This window comes from Dama dama, chromosome 24 (assembly GCF_033118175.1).
Source record: "Dama dama isolate Ldn47 chromosome 24, ASM3311817v1, whole genome shotgun sequence".
Lineage (NCBI taxonomy): Eukaryota > Metazoa > Chordata > Mammalia > Artiodactyla > Cervidae > Dama > Dama dama.
This window is the reverse complement of record NC_083704.1, coordinates 19,840,655-19,856,792: the sequence shown is the minus strand read 5'-3', so window position 1 is coordinate 19,856,792 and position 16,138 is coordinate 19,840,655. Positions and strand designations below refer to the sequence as shown.

General features: G+C 41.3%; 1 protein-coding gene across 4 annotated transcripts in view; it reads left to right on the top strand.

Moving 5' to 3' along the window:
* Window positions 1-16,138, top strand: part of ULK4 (unc-51 like kinase 4) — a 524,814-nt gene that overhangs the window by 89,249 nt on the left and 419,427 nt on the right. For all 4 annotated transcript variants that reach the window (XM_061127855.1, XM_061127853.1, XM_061127854.1 and 1 more), the window contains one exon: window positions 14,825-14,932. In XM_061127855.1, the coding sequence (XP_060983838.1) occupies window positions 14,825-14,932 (108 nt within the window). The remainder of the gene's footprint in view (window positions 1-14,824; window positions 14,933-16,138) is intronic.

Sequence of the window (16,138 nt, the reverse complement as noted above, 5' to 3'; positions counted from 1 at the left end):
ATCATATGCTCCAAGAGGGCTCCTGGGAACTTCAGCAGTGTTAATAGACCATGAACTCTTTGAAGGCTTTATCTCCTACCCTCTGGCATGCAAATTTAGAGTACTGCCCACCAGATCCAGTTAGCATCACGTCCTCAGTGTAACAGAACAGCTGGTGTCCTGCAGAGTATCAAGATGGTCAGAGTCTGTATTGTGACAGAATGGGTGACTTGACCTATACAGGGGCAATTCAGCAAGTAGTAACTACTTCTGATTTTTTATTTTTATTTTTATTACTGATTGGAATAAAAAAGAGAGCCATACTAGGTGTCAGGAACTCTGTTGATTTGCTTCGGTAAAGATGCCACATCTGAAACTGAATCTGCAGCTACAGTTGGCATCATCATCTGATTAAATCTGCAAAACCAGTAGTCACTCTCCACGATCCATGTGGCTTCTGCACTGGCCCGACAGGCAAGTTCAGTGGGCACGTTGGTAGAAATCCCTGCCGTGGCTCCTTCCATGTCTTCTGTGGCAGTGATCCCTAATCACCGATTCTCCGTGGACATGATTTGCTTCGGGCTTACTGTCACTGAGTGGACAGGCAGGGTAGGTGTTCTTCTGCTTTGGTCCTTCCTACTTTAAATAGGGATCTTCTGTGAGCATCCTACTAATTACTTGGTATCTGTGGTCACTCTGTGTTCCCGGGCTGGGAAGGTAACCAGAGCTCGGTGCCTGGGATCACGGGACAGATGTAAGGTGGATTTGGCTAAGACTCCATGTTAGCCCCCGACCCTTAATGAGCTCTTACTCTGACTCCTGGACTGTAGTGGCGGCTTAGGTCTCTGGAGACCAGCCCTCATTCAGAAACAGTACCTAATACATTCAGAGAGTCTGGGTGTTTCCCATTCCCCAGTGCTCAGTCACATGGTCATTGGCTGTGGACCCTCTGCGGAATGAAGGTGTTGGGACAGATTGACATCATTTACCTGTGGCCAGTTTGGAGGAGTCTGTTTCAAGGGGATCTTCAGATTAGTCAAGGAGCTCTGGGTCTGTGAACCAGCTTGGCTGTGGGATCTGGATAAGAGGCTGTGAGTCCTTGATGCAGGGACTCTGTTAGGTCTCTGCCCAGTAGGCCTAGAAATGTTCTTATTCTATGTCAAACATCAGTTTTTGTTGTTTAGTTGCTAAGTTGTGCCTGACTCTTTTGCAACCCCATGGACTGTAGCCCACCAGGGATTTCCCAGGCAAGAAAACTGGAGGGGGTTGCCATTTCCTCTTCCAGGGGATCTTCCTGACTCAAGGATCAAACCTGTGTCTCCTGCATTGGCAGGCAGTTTTTTGGTTTTTTTTTGTTTTTTTTTTAACTGCTGGGCCACCTGGGAAGCCTAAGCTTAGTAGGCTGATTTGATGGTCAGTTTACCACTGTCTTAGATTCTAGTGGATCAGAATACTCTGGTCACCAAACTGCCCCGTGACTTACTGGCATTTGTGTAGTTAAGAGCTGCCATTGGTCTTCGCTGTCCCTCAATTCCGTTGTTCGCTCTGTGGTCAGAGAACCGAGCTCCGTGGTCAGTGTTTCTCACTGTCGTCTCTGACCTGCCAAGAGTTCCACTGCAAGGCTGCCCAGCGTGCTGGGGCCCCCGCACAAGGGGGTTGTTTCTCAGATCCTCCCTGGAGGGCTGGTTCAGCGGGTGGCTGGGCAGGTTAGATCGCCCTTTGTGGAACCACTCCAGCATTCCCAGTTCCCTGAGCTCTTCCTGACTCTGTCCTCTGCAGCAGTGCTTCTCAACTTGGGTGGCATATTAGAATTCCAAGGGGCTTTAAAAATTCTGATGTCCAGGCCATAGCCCAGACCAGTTAAACCAGAATCTCTGGAGTTGGATGCAGAAAGCTGTCGTTTTTAAAGTTCACAGGTGATTGCAGTGTGCAGGCACTAGAGTTCCACAGTAGTAATTCTCAAAGCATGGTTTAGACCATTAGCATCGCTTGGCAACTTGTTGGAGCTGCAAATTCTTAGGTCTTGCCCCAGGCCTACGGAGTGAGAAACTCTGAGGGCACGGCCCAGCATCCTGTGTTTTTACAGATTCTTCAGTGATTCTGATGCATACTCAAGTTTGAGAGCCACCCTCTGCTGTATGGGCTTCCCTGGTAGCTCAGCTGGTAAAGAAAATACCTGCGATGCAGGAGGCCTGGGTTCGATTCCTGAGTCAGGAAGATCCCCTGGAGAAGGGTTAGGCTACCCACTCCAGTATTCTTGGGCTTCCCTGGTGGCTCAGACGGTGAAGAATCCACCTGCAGTGTGGGAAACCTGGGTTTGATCCCTGGGTTGGGAAGATCCCCTGGAGAAGGGAATGGCAGCCCACTCCAGTATTCTTGCCTGCAGAATTCAATGGACAGAGGAAGCTGGTGGGCTATAGTCCATGGGATCGCAAAGAGTTGGACACAACTGAGCAACTTTCACTTGCTGTATGCTGGCGAAATCCTAGCATTTTGACCTCATTAATTATAGGCCATCGTTAAGGCCATGTTTTAATTGGTCAGTCTAGCAAATTCCCAAGTGTTTGAATCTCTGGACTCCCTGGCAAGAAGCATTGTCAATGTGACGTGCATACCTGCTTTCGAGGCCTGGTTTGGTTCTCAGGGAAGATTGCTTTTTCCCATTGCTTCATTCAGCGCCAAGGTCTCAAGATGCCTTACTGCCCTCTCTTGCAGTTTGGTTCATTTCTTACTCGTACATCATTGGGGTCCCAACTTAATGTGAATGGTCTCCTAAGTGATACCACACTCTGGGCAAGCCCTGGAGTTTGTCACTTGTTCCCTTTCAGAAGGTCATTTCAAGGTCACAGAGATTCATCACATGCCTGCAGGGTGAAAGTATCTTGACTGCTTACCTATTTTCTTATTTTCCTGTTTTCTCTCTGCTGGCATATTTTCCAAGTTTCAGTCTTTGAGATTCCCATAGCTGCCAGTTCAGCTGTGCAGTTTATAAAGACATTAAAAAATATTTTATCTAGCATTTTAAAATTATTTTCAGTGGGAGGAATATTTAGGACATCTTGTCTGCCATCTGCCAGAGACGGGCAAAAGAATTTTAATGATTAATCTGGTTTCAAACTGCAGATTTATTACAGATTTATGGCAATTTGACACCCAATTTCCTAACCTGCAGGGCAGGATTTATCAGTATACTTCTCATTCACAGCTTTTCTGGTGATTGGTGCTTCACAACTCTGGTGTCAGATCCGTGATACAAGTGTTGATGGCAGATATTAGCTGCGACACAAATGATCTTCTTCTCCCCTAAGATATGGGTGCAGTAATTTACTGATTGTGTTGTTTTGTCAGTAATTATTTTAAGGTACTAGAACTTTGTCATTACTATGTATGACTAAAGTGATCTGTCTGAATTGGATGATTAGAATTCTGTCTTAGTTGGGGTATGACTAGCTGATACTGTGGTAATAGCAACCATCAAAACCTCAGAGGCTTTAGAACTCTCTTGCTGTTGGCCTGGGTGCTCTGAGGGCAGCTGACTTCAGAACCCCAGCTGCTTGCAGCTCATCTCCATCCAGCAGGTATGCTCACGTTTCCTGGGACACAGGGACAGAGTAGAGAAAATTGCCTATGGATTCCTGGGTCGGAAAGATCCCCTGGAGGAGGGCATGGCAACCCACTCCAGTATTCTTGCCTAGAGAATTCCATGGACAAAGAGGATCCTGGCAGGCTATAGTCCACAGGGTCGCAAAGAGTCGGACACAACTGAAACGATTTAGCACGCACACATGTATACACATCATTTCTACTTTCAGCCAGTTGGTTAGAGTTAGTCACATGGTCCCATCCAACTTCGGGGGAGCTGGGAAATATTTTCATGTGTCCAGGAAGGGAGAGGAACTGCATGGCACAAGTACTGTTTACTGCCTCTGCAGGCTGACTGCCTAACTGGAGCATAGAGGGTATTTATTAGGGGAAATGAGCAAGGTCAGACTCCAAGAGAAGGATTAGAGCAGTCAGGGCCTGGCAGCTCCAGAGGGCCTTTGGAGCAGGGCCCTCTTGGAGTCTTGCTTGGAGCCAGTGCTAGTAAACTTCAGCTGGTTTGTTTATTCTGTGACACTCCACTCAAGGTTCAGGTTTCTGAGCAGGGGCCTTGCTGGCTGTTTAGGTTGTGGCCTCGTCTTTTTTTTTTTTTTTTTTTAGTTTTGAATAAAACTCTGATTTATTATTTTATTTTTAAAGACCTCTGATTTTGAGGTAATTAACACAAAATTTTATTCTCTGATAAGATATAAAGGACAAAAAGAAATCCTCTAGTGATGTAGTTTATTTTTAAAAAATTTTTATTGAAGTATAGTTGATTTACAATGTTGTGTTTTCAGGTGTATAGCAAAGTGAATCAGTTATATACATATGAATATCCATTATTTTAAAGATTCTTTTTCCATACAGGTCATTACAGAGTATTGAGTAGAGTTTCTTGTGCTATACAATAGTTTCTTATTAGTTATCTGCTTTATGTATAGTAGTGTGTACATGTCAACCCCAGTCTCCCAATTTATAACTTTCCCTACCCCTGATCCCCTGGTAACCATAGACGTGGTTTCTACATCCGTGTCTGTATTTCTGATTTAGCTTTAATTGAACCAGACCAGAAGGGAAGATGTTTCTGAAGGAGCCAGGGCCCTCACAGTTTCCATGTTTGGAGGGCCTGCTTTGTCATCGCATCACACAGACAAGCACAATTCAGGAGAGGTGTTTTCTTCAAAAGGAACTTGAGTGGTGTTAGGAAGAGGGATTGGGTGACTGGCGACCAAAAAGCGACACATTCTTTTGCAGTTTTGAAATTTGTTGACATCTAATTAAAAAAAAAAAAAATCAGGGAACTTGATAAACTTTGTGTACCAAGTGCTTCCAAATTTTTTTGATGGCTGTTAAAGAAATCTGCTTATGCATTTATTTGCTTTTCCTGACAGTGTGTAGTCTTCAAGATAAAAAATTCCACCAGTTCCAGGTTGTTTATTTACATTTAGGCCTCGGCAGGGTAGTGACAAGATAGCAGTACTGACTTTTTCTCCCTGATTATTTACTTTTAGGAGTTAGATGCCAGTTTGAATGCAGATAACCCTCCAGTTCTGTATTTGTTAAAATGAGGTGTTTATCATGGTATGTTCCAGGGGGAAGAGAGTTTTGTGGCTATTGTTTTGGCCTCAAGTTTTTACGTCAGAACATCCAAATCAAAGATTGAATGGTTTGCTTGACTTGATATTTATGGGCATGTGGGATTTGGAAATGCTAGGCAAAATATAGGAGAAGGAAATGGCAACCCACCCCAGTGTTCTTGCCTGGAGAATCCCAGGGATGGGGGAGCCTCGTGGGCTGCCATCTCTGGGGTTGCACAGAGTCGGACACGACTGAAGTGACTTAGCAGCAGCAACCCAATTATCAATAATATGCAGAGAATTAGAGATTAACGATTATATCCACTTTGATATCCAGAAGTCACTAGGAGAACTTCTTACCGTGTTGCAGCATTACAGTAGTATTTCCAGTTATTAGATACAGAACAGATTTTTTTTCTCTTCAAATAAGTTTACCATCTTTCTGTTTCTGCCTCTTCAGCCTTCTCTTATCTGTTTCTAGTGTGTGTTTTCTCTCTCACAGTTTTTAAACCAACACTTTTGAAAATGAGATCTTGAAGTTTCAAGTCTACAGATCTGAAATGCAGTTCCCAGTGGAGTCTGAGATTTAATACAAATAAAATTGAAGACAGGATTATGAGGTTCATGTTTTATGTGAGCAAGCTGTGTTTGGGACATTGAAAATGGTGTTCTAAGAAAGAAAAAGGTTGGGCAGAGTGGTATCCATTGGAATTCTCTGTTCCTTTGAGGTTGTGAAATGCTCCTGCTTGAGGGGTTGGGACTTCCACAGGGAAGAATGCTGAACAGTTATCTAATTTGAAAGGTTATGTTGTTGTGATGTCTGCTGCTGCATCTCCCATTGGGAACAGTTATATAGGGCTTAAAAACGTCCCTTTGGCCTAATAAAACACTCGAGTCTCTTTGGTCTGGAGTTTATTTCAATTTCTATTTGTAGCTGTTAATTGTATACCTGTTAACATGAACATTTAAAAACTATATTTTGAGAGTCAGGAGCAAGCAAACTCTGTGTGAGTTCAGAATATTAGTTTTATAACTGCAGAACTTCTTCATCTTCTGTCTCTCTGCCTAAGAGACTCAGTTCGGGTATGTGAAATTGAAGCACAGCCGACCTAGTGTCAATCCGATAGTTTCAGATAAAGCTGAAAGAGGCCTGGCTTTCCCTTGTCAGAGTTGTTGTAAAATGAGTTTTGAGTTTAGGACTTCAGAGTAGTTTAAGATATAGGATTTTGTTGTTGTTCGGTTGCTCAGTTGTATCCTACTCTTTGCAACCCCATGGACTACAGCGTGCAAGGCTTCCCTGTCCTTCACCATCTCCTGGAGCTTGCTCAAACTCATGTCCATTGAATCAGTGATGCCATCCAACCATCTCATCCTCTGTCTTCTCTTTCTCCTCCTGCTGTCAATCTTACCCAACTTCAGGGTCTTTTCCAATGAGCAAGCTCTTCGAATCAGGTAGCCAAAGTATTGAAACTTCAGCTTCAGCATCAGTCCTTCTGATGAATGTTCAGGACTGATTACCTTTAGGATTGACTGGTTGGATCTCTTTGCAGTCCAAGGGACTTTCAAGAGTCTTCTCTAGCCCCGCAGTTCAAAAGCAACAATTCTTCGGTGCTCAGCCTTTTTTTATTGTTCAGCTCTCATATTTATACAGTTTTATCACCACATACATGACTACTGGAAAAACCATAGCTTTGACTATACAGACCTAAGAAATAGGATTACAATCCTATTATTATATTTGGTTGTTGTTATAATTATTATTATTATTTATAATTATAAATAATTATTATTATTTGAAGTAATCAAGCAACCAGTCATGCCTATGGTTGCAGAAGCATAGTTTCTTTCAGGGTAATAGAATCAGTGATTGTGTGATATGCCTTAAAGCATAATAATACTAGAAGTAAGACACCCTCCACTCTCCTCATTTTCCTTAGATTTTCCAAAAAATACATACAATAGTAGCATAATACCTGAATATCCATCCCATTTAAAAAAAATCTATTTTAGTTTGATTTTTATACACTATAGGAGAAACATGCCTAAGAACAATATCCACATATTACTTGAATTTCTGAGTTGGAAGAAGAACTAAACAATCTCATTTACGTTTTTTGTTCTGTTTAGTATTGGCATATTTTAGTGTCATACTTAAGTCAGCAAAGTTATTTTTCCTGCTTGGTGTTTGTCATTTATGTGGTTATTCTTACAGTTTTCCTTTTTAATATTAATGTTTCTTGAAATTTTTACAGAATGAGTGGAAAATCTATACAGTAATATTGCAGGGAAACTTACTTGTGCATTGTTTAATGGTATCCAAAGTTAAGTTTTGCAAGTGAAATATTGGGCTGCTGTGACTTTACTAGCATAAATCATATGATGTTTGTCTGTCTCCAAGGCACTGAGTTCCAAAGCAGTTTCTGTTATGCTGGAGGCAGTTCAGACAGTTTTATATCTTTAAGGGTCTGCAGCATTAAAATGTTTTAATTTCCTGTGATGTTTACTGATACCAAATGGCCGGTGGATGATCAAATGGAGCAGAGCTATATGTCCCTACTGTGAATTTTGTGAAACAGAAAGTTGGATCTGGGTTTTGAATTTAGAACGAGGTTAACTTGAAAAAGTTAAAATTTTATTTTGGGGTAATTGTAGATTCACATGCAGTTGTAAGAAATAGTGCAGAGAGATGCTGGGTATATATGGTACTTCATCTTATTTTCCCTGATGGTGACATCTTGGAGAACTATCAGGCAATATCACAGTCAGAATGTTGACGTGGAGATAGTTAATGAACAGAACAGTTTCATCACCACAAAGATCACCCTTATTGCCCTTTATAACCATACCCACTTCCCTCTATCTCATGCTCTTCCTTCCCACCCCTGGCGACTGACTAATCTTTTCTTCATTTCTGTACTTCTTTCGTTTTGAAGATGTATATAACCTTTCAGAGTTGGCTTTTTTGTTTAACCTAATTCTCTGACTCTTCATTCTGATTGTTGCGTGTGTGCACATTTTGTTACGTTCCATTGCTTAATAGTATTCTGTATTCATTTACCTATTGAAAGATAACCTGGATCATTTCCAGTTTTGACAGTTACACATAAAGCTGCTGTAAAACTGAACAACAGGTTTTGTGTGGATGGAAGTACTCATTTCTCTGGGATAAATGCTGATGAGTGCAGTTTCTAGGTCCTGTGGCAGCTGCATGTTTAGTGGTTCATTTGTTATGTTTTTTTTGAGAAACTGCCAAACTATTTTCCAGCATGGCTGTACCATTTTGCATTCCCACCAGAGATGGTGTCAGCCATCCAGTTTCTCTCCATCCTTAGCAGCAATTGCTATTGTCACTCTGTTTTTGATAAGAGGTGTCATGATAGCTCATTGTGGTTTTAATTTGCATTTCCATAACTGTCAATACTGTTGAACATCTTTTCATATGCTTATTTGCCAGTTGTATCGCTTCTCTGGTACAATGTCTCTGTGCTTTTGGTATCAGATCTACTCTTTACCTAGATTCTGAAGACTTTATCATATATATATATGTATATATGATATATATATTTTATTTATATATATGATATATATATATTTTATATGTCGTATATATATATTTTACTTCTGTTTTTCTGTTTTACATTCAAGTCCATGATCCATTTTGAGTTACTACTTCGTATAAAGTGTCAGACTTAGGCTGAGGTTTACTATTTTTCCAGTGGAAAGCCAGTTGCTCCAGCAACATTTGTTGAAAAGATGGACTTTCCTCCCTTATACTACCTTTGCATATTTGTCAAAAGCTAGTGGGCAGCCATACCAGTGTGGAGCTAGTTCTTAATTCTCTGTTCAGGTTCATTGATCTGAGAGTCTGTCTCTCTGACATCGTCTCACAGTCTTGATTACTGTAGGTGTATACTGTCTTGAAACCAGGTAGAACAGTTTTCAACCACTTTATTCTCATTTTTCAAAATCATTTTGGTAATTCTGATACTTCTGTTTTCCCACATGAATTGTGGGATAATCTTGTCAATATCTACAAAAAAGTCTTGGTAGGATTTTGGTAGGAATTTCCGTAAACCAGGCTATCAGTTTGGGGGAAATTGACATCTTCACTGGGAGTCTTACTATCTGTGAACCTAGTATATCTCCTTTTCGTATTCATTTATGAGATGGTCAGTCAGGATTGGCCACACGAGGAGAAAGAGCAGAGGCTCAGGAAAATAGAGTTTATTATGCTTAGTGCTCCTCGAGACAGGTGGCTTACAGAGCCATGTGGAACAACACCAAGGTGGTCAGGAAGCAGAAGACCGGAGTGTGTAGGCTGTGCCCTTTGTTGGGGTTTCCACGGGAAAGGCAGAGCAGGATGAATAGCTTAGAATTGGTTGGTCTGAATACTTTCAGCAGCCTATGGAATAATGACAGTCTCGAGTTGCCCGGTACCTGGCCTAGGATGATGAAGACAGAAGAGTATTGCCTTCTGAGGTATAAGGACCAGATAGAGGAGGTGTGGTTCTGGGCTTGGTGGTTGGCATATTGAAGACACGCTTCCCTGCTGGCTCACGCTGTCAAGTATCTGCCTGTAATGTGGGAGACCCATGTTCGATCCCTGGGTCAGGAAGGTCCCCTGGAGAAGGGAATGGCTACCCACTCCAGTATTCTTGTCTGGAGAATTCCACGGACAGAGGAGCCTGGTGGGCTATAGTCCATGGGGTTGCAAAGAGTCGGACATGACAGAGTGACTAACATTTTTCATTTTTCACTTTCCTGGGCCTTAGCTACCTCTAAGAATCGGCTGGCCCTAGGAAGGTCGTTCTCTCCCCAGCCAGAATGGTTTATTTAAGATGTCAAAACATCATATTGTATAGAAAATAAAATATCCACACACATACATAAAAATACACCTCTTCTTTTATTTAGATCATCTTTGGGTTTTTCTTTTTTAACATTGTTTATATTTATATCATATATAATTTAATCACAGTCTAGTGGCATCATTTCTCCCGTTCAAGTGAAGTATAGAAAACTTACCTCCTTTTTCAACCATTTAACCTCCCTCTGTTTTATATAGTTAGCATATTATTGACCAGAGATATATTGATATGTCTTTTATTACCTTAACGTTATTGACCAGAGATGTTTCCGTGTTCGCTTACATAGCACATTGTTGGCCATAGGCATTAGTTTATGCAAAAATCCCCTGGTCAGTAGTGAGTAACATATATCCTCTAAACACACTTAGAACCAAATCAAGCATTTTTATAATGTTTGCTTCAACTATCAAAGTTAATTTAGAAAACTTGATAGGAGAAAGAAAGACTATTGAATTTACCTGTATTTTTGCCTGTCATGTTCTTGTTTCTTTCCTCATATTCCAAGGTTCCTTTTAAAAAATCATTTCCTTTCGTTTTAGAAAACTTGCCTTTATCCACTCTTTTATGGTAAGTGTGTGGTTTTCATAGGGTAAAAAATGGCTGAGCATTGTTAATTTCGGATGGTTCAGTGTAATATTAATGAATGATCAATGGCTGATCAATACAGGGTAAAGGAAAAGAAACGCTGTGTGTAGAAATGACCTGCAAAGGCTAATGTGTTGTATATGATTGCTTTTTCCTCCTCAACCATTTTATATAGGGGACACACCGTGTGTAAGGCAATAAGTGGTGGGGGTTACCTAAGATGTTATGTCTATATGGAGGAAGAGTACTCAGCAATAAAAAAGAATGCATTATAGAATAAATAACATGCCTGAATGAATGAATAAATAAATAAAAATAGCATGCCTGAATCTCAAATGCACTATGCTAAGTGAAAGAAGCCAGAAAAATAAGAAAACATGATATGTGAAATGCAAACTAATGACAGAAAGTAAATTGGTAGGAGAAGAGAAAGGTAATGGGATGGAGGGATTACCAAGGGAACTTGGGGAAACACTTGAGGGTTTTGCTGTCTTGATTGTGGTGGTGATTTCACATGGGATGTGCGTATGTCAAATGTATCTGATTATACACTTTAAATATATACGACTGAGGGAATTCCATGGCAGTCCAGTCGTTACAACTCAGAGCTTTCACTGCAGTGGCCCCAGGATCAATCCCTGTTTGGGGAACTAAGGTCTTGCAAGCCACACGGCACGGCAGAAAAACAGCAACAAGAAAATATAGCTCATTGTAGGTCAGCTATAAATCAAAACTGTCCCCACATCAAGTATTCCTCCCGTGCATGACTATCATGCAGCTGCTTGATGTCCAACTCCAACTTGTCCACACTCTTGTTTACAAAGTAGAACCAGTGATCACATGCTGGGATGTTGTATTATCACACTGTGAAGTTGTTCTGAAAATTTTAAATTGCTCACTTTCAGTTTTTAAACTTTTAAATGATAAAGCGAGATATAATTGACATACAACATTGTATTAGTTTTAGGTGTGCAACACAGTGTTTTGGTGTATGTTCAACTTAAAAACCTAGGTCTTATCACCATGAGAAATAATCTTGTTTGTGCACCATGTTTTGAGTCGCACTTTTTCAGAGCACTGTTTCCATACTACTTACGTACATATTTTCCCCCCATCTCATTCTATATGTATCATTCTGAAACCATTCAGCCCTAGTTTATGGTCACAGCGTGATTTGATTAACCTTGTGTTCTGGGGTATAAATTCTGGCATGGAGCATGGGATTTTCTCTGCATGAGTCCTAGAAAATTAACTAGATCTGATAAAAAATATGCTGCAGAATTTCAAAGTGAATTATACCGAAATGTTGTTATAATATTGCTCCTCTCATATTTTTGAAGGAATCACTTAAAATTTTAATGCAGTATAAGAACTGAATGCAGGATTTAATGTAGAATTTAATGCAGTATAAGCCTCCAAGTGGCAATAAGTGCCAAGTGGGGCAAGTTGCTTCCACTCTCTCAGCCTAGATTTTCTGGCTTTAAAGACAGAGCCACAGTTGCCTGGCAGAAGATTATCGATACAGTGAAAGTGCTTGGTAACTGATACATGCTGCAGGTGTTGTTTCTGTTCAGTTACTCAGCTGTGTTGGACTCCTTGTGACCCAGTGGACTGCAGCATGCCAGCTTCCATGTCCTTCACCATCTCCTGGAGCTTGCTCAAACTCACGTCCATTGAATCAGTGATTCCATCCAACCATCTTGGCCTCTGTCGTCCCCTTCTCTTCCTGCCTTCAGTCTTTCCAAGCATCAGGGTCTATTCCAATGAGTCAGTTCTTCGTATCAAAGTATAAGAGCTTCAGCTTCAGCATCAGTCCTTCCAATGAATGTTCAGGGTTGATTTCCTTTAGGATGGACTGGTTTGATCTCCTTGGTGTCCAAGGGACTCTCAAGGATACCAGTTTGAAGGCATCAGTTCTTCCACGCTCAGCCTTTTTTGTCCAGGTCTCACATCCATACATGACTACTGGAAAAATCATACCTTTGACTATTACTTTGAAGGCAAAGTAATGTCTCTGCTTTTTAATATGCTGTCTAGGTTGGGCATAGCTTTTCTTTCAAGCAGCAAGTGTCTTTTAATTTCATGACTGCAGTCACCATCTGCAGTGATTTTGGAGCCCCCAAAAATAAAGTCTGTGACTGTTTCCATTGTTTCCCCATCTATTTGCCATGAAGTGATGGGACTGGATGCCATGATCTTTGTTTTTTGAATGTTGAATTTTAAACCATTTTTTTCACTCTCCTCTTTCATCTTCATCAAGAGGTCCTTTAGTTTTTCTTCACTTTCTGCCATAAGTGTGGTGTCATATGCATATCTGAGGTTATTGATATTTCTCCTGGCAATCTTGATTCCAGCTTGTGCCTCATCCAGCCTGACATTTTGCATGGTGTACTCTGCACATAAGTTAAACAAGCGGGATGACAATATATAGCCCTGACATACTCCTTTCCCAATTTGGAACCAGTCTGTTGTTCCATGTCCAGTTCTAACTGTTGCTTCTTGACCTGCATCCAGTTTTCTTAGGAGGCAGGTAAGGTGGTCTGGTATTCCCATCTCTTAAAGAATTTTCCACAGTTTGTTGTGATCCACACAGCCAAAGATTTTAGTGTAGTCAGTGAAGCAGAAGTAGATGTTTTTCTGGAATTCTCTTGCTTTTTCGATAATCCAACGGATGTTGGCAATTTGATCTCTGGTTCCTCTGCCTTTTGTAAATCCAGCTTGTACATCTGGATTTTCTCAGTTCACATACTGTTGAAGCTTAGCTTGAAGGATTTTGAGCATTGCTTTGCTAGCATGTGAGATGAGTGCAATTGTGTGGTAGTTTGAACGTTCTTTGGCATTGCCCTTCTTTGGGATTGAAATGAAAACTGACCTTTTTCAGTCCTGTGGCCACTGCTGAGTTTTCCAAATTTGCCGGCATATTGACTGTAGCACTTTCACAGCGTCATCTTTTAGGATTTGAAATAGCTCAGCTGGAATTCCATCATCTCCACTAGCTTTGTTCGTAGTGATGCTTCCTAAGGCCCACTTGACCTTGCACTCCAAGATGTCTGACTCCAGGTGAGTGATCACACTATCATGGTTATCTGGGTCATTAAGATCTTTTTTGTATTGTTTTTCTGTGTCTTCTTGTCACCTCTTCTTAATATCTTCTTCTGTTAGGTCCATCCCGTTTCTGTCCTTTACTATGCCCATCTTTGCATGAAATGTTCCCTTGGTATCTCTGATTTTCTTGAAGAGATCTTGAGTCTTTCCCATTCTATTGTCTTCCTCTATTTCTTTGCATTGATCACTGAGGAAGGATTTCTTATCTCTCCTTGCTATTCTTTGGAACTCTGCATTCAAATGGGAATATCTTTCCCTTTCTCCTTTGCTTTTTGCTTCTCTTCTTTTCTCAGCTATTTGTAAGGCCTCCTCAGACAGCCATTTTGCCATTTTTGCATTTCTTTTTCTTGGGGATGGTCTTGATCCCTGCCTCCTGTACAATGTCATGAACCTCTGTCCATAGTTCTTCAGGTACTCTATCAGATCTAATCCCTTGAAACTATTTGTCACTTCTGCTATATAATCGAAAGGGATTTGATTTAGGTCATACCTAAATGGACTCGTGGTTTTCCCTATGTTCTTCAGTTAAGTCTGAATTTTGCAATAAGGGGTTCATGATCTGAGTTACAGTCACCTCTCGGTCTTGTTTTTGCTGATAGAGCTCCATCTTCGGCTGCAAAGAATATAATCAATCTGATTTTGGTATTGACTGGCTGGTGACATCCATGTTTAGGGTTGTCTCTTGTGTTGTTGGGAGAGGGTGTTTGCTATAACGAGTGCGTTCTCGTTGCAATACTCTGTGAGCCTTTTCCCTGCTTCATTTTGTACTCCAAGGCCAAACTTGGTGCGATAAATAGGTAAGTTTATTTTACTGGGTATGTTTGTATCTGCTTTGGCAAACTCCAGGAGATGGTGAGGGACAGGGAAGCCTGGCATGCTACAGTCCATGGGGTTGTGAAGAGTCCAATATGACTTGGTGCCTGAACAACAACAACAACAAATTTACATCATCGTCCAGGAGAGTTCCTATTTTTTCTTCAGGAATAAGGTCCATATATTGAAAATCATTTGTAGACCAGTTGTTAAAAAGGTCAGATGAATTTTGTAGAATGTTTTTCCTGTTACATATAGGGTAAAGAACTGAGAGGTATGCATGAAATAATACACATTTTTTCCCCTTCTTTTCAGGCAATCACTCTTTTAACTGAATTAATCAGGGAAAATTTCAGGAACAGCAAATTAAAACAGTGCCTTTTACCAACCCTGGGAGAGCTGATCTATCTTATCGCCACCGAGGTAAGACTATCTGGTTGACTCTATTGCTCTCTGATGTGTTCTGACATTTCCTGGCTGATAAGTGTTAATATCAAAGTGTTTTGATTTTACCTCTTTGGGCACATGTAAGGAATTCAGTGAAAATTTTGCCTGTGGAGGGGAGAGGCTCTTGGTGTCTTTCTGACTCTTCTCTCTCTCCTGGTCAGTCTTTCCTCTTTCCCAGTGCCCCTTTTTCTTTAAAGTGTAGGAGAGTCTCAAGCTGTATTTTAAAGCCAACAGACCAGAGCCCCTACCTTACCCCTCCCCACAAAAGTGTCCCCAGGTTGCTGCCATCTTTGACTCCTCTAGGCAAGAAGATATCATTGATTCTTCCAGTATAAAAACACCATTGATATTTAAAACACTGTGTGTAAATATACACACAGTAGGGTGTGTGTATAGCGTGCATCTCCTGGAGTTTGCCAAGGCAGATACAAACGTACCCAGTGAAATCAACTTACCTACTGAGAGCACCAAGTTTGGCCTTGGAGTACAAAATGAAGCAGGGCAAAGGCTCACAGAGTCTTGCAAAGAGAATGCACTGGTCGTAGCAAACACCCTCTTCCAGCAGCTCAAGAGACGACCTTTTAACATGTATGTGCGTGCGTGCTAAGTTGCTTCAGTTGTGTCTGACTCTTTACAATCCTGTGGACCGTAGTCCACCAGACTCCTCTGTCCATTCTCCAGGCAAGAATACTGGAGTGGCTTGCCATACCCTGCTCCGGGGAATCTTCCCAACCCAAAGATTGAAGCTGTGTCTCTTACTTCCACCTGCATTGACAGGCGGGTTCTTTACTACTAGTGCCACCTGGAAGCTTCCCTGATGGCTCAGATGGTAAAGAACCTGCAATGCAGGAGACGTGGGTTCAGTCCTTGGGTCAGGAAGATCCCTGGAGAAGGGAATGGCAAGCCACTCCAGAATTCTTGCCTGGAGAAGTCCATGGACAGAGGAGCCATGAAGTCGCAGAGAGTTGGACACAGTGAGTGACTAAAACACATGCTGTTATTAATAACATGGTGGTGAGAGCTTGTGACTGCAGGTTTTGGCCTCTCTTTGGGGGAATATCTTGAGTAGATATAGATACATTATGAGTCATTGATTTCATGTGATGCTCTCTTTTAAATGAGTGCCGGTACATTGTAAGTTAATCAAAAGTTCTTTGTTTCCACTTGTTTTGGTTCTAGAAC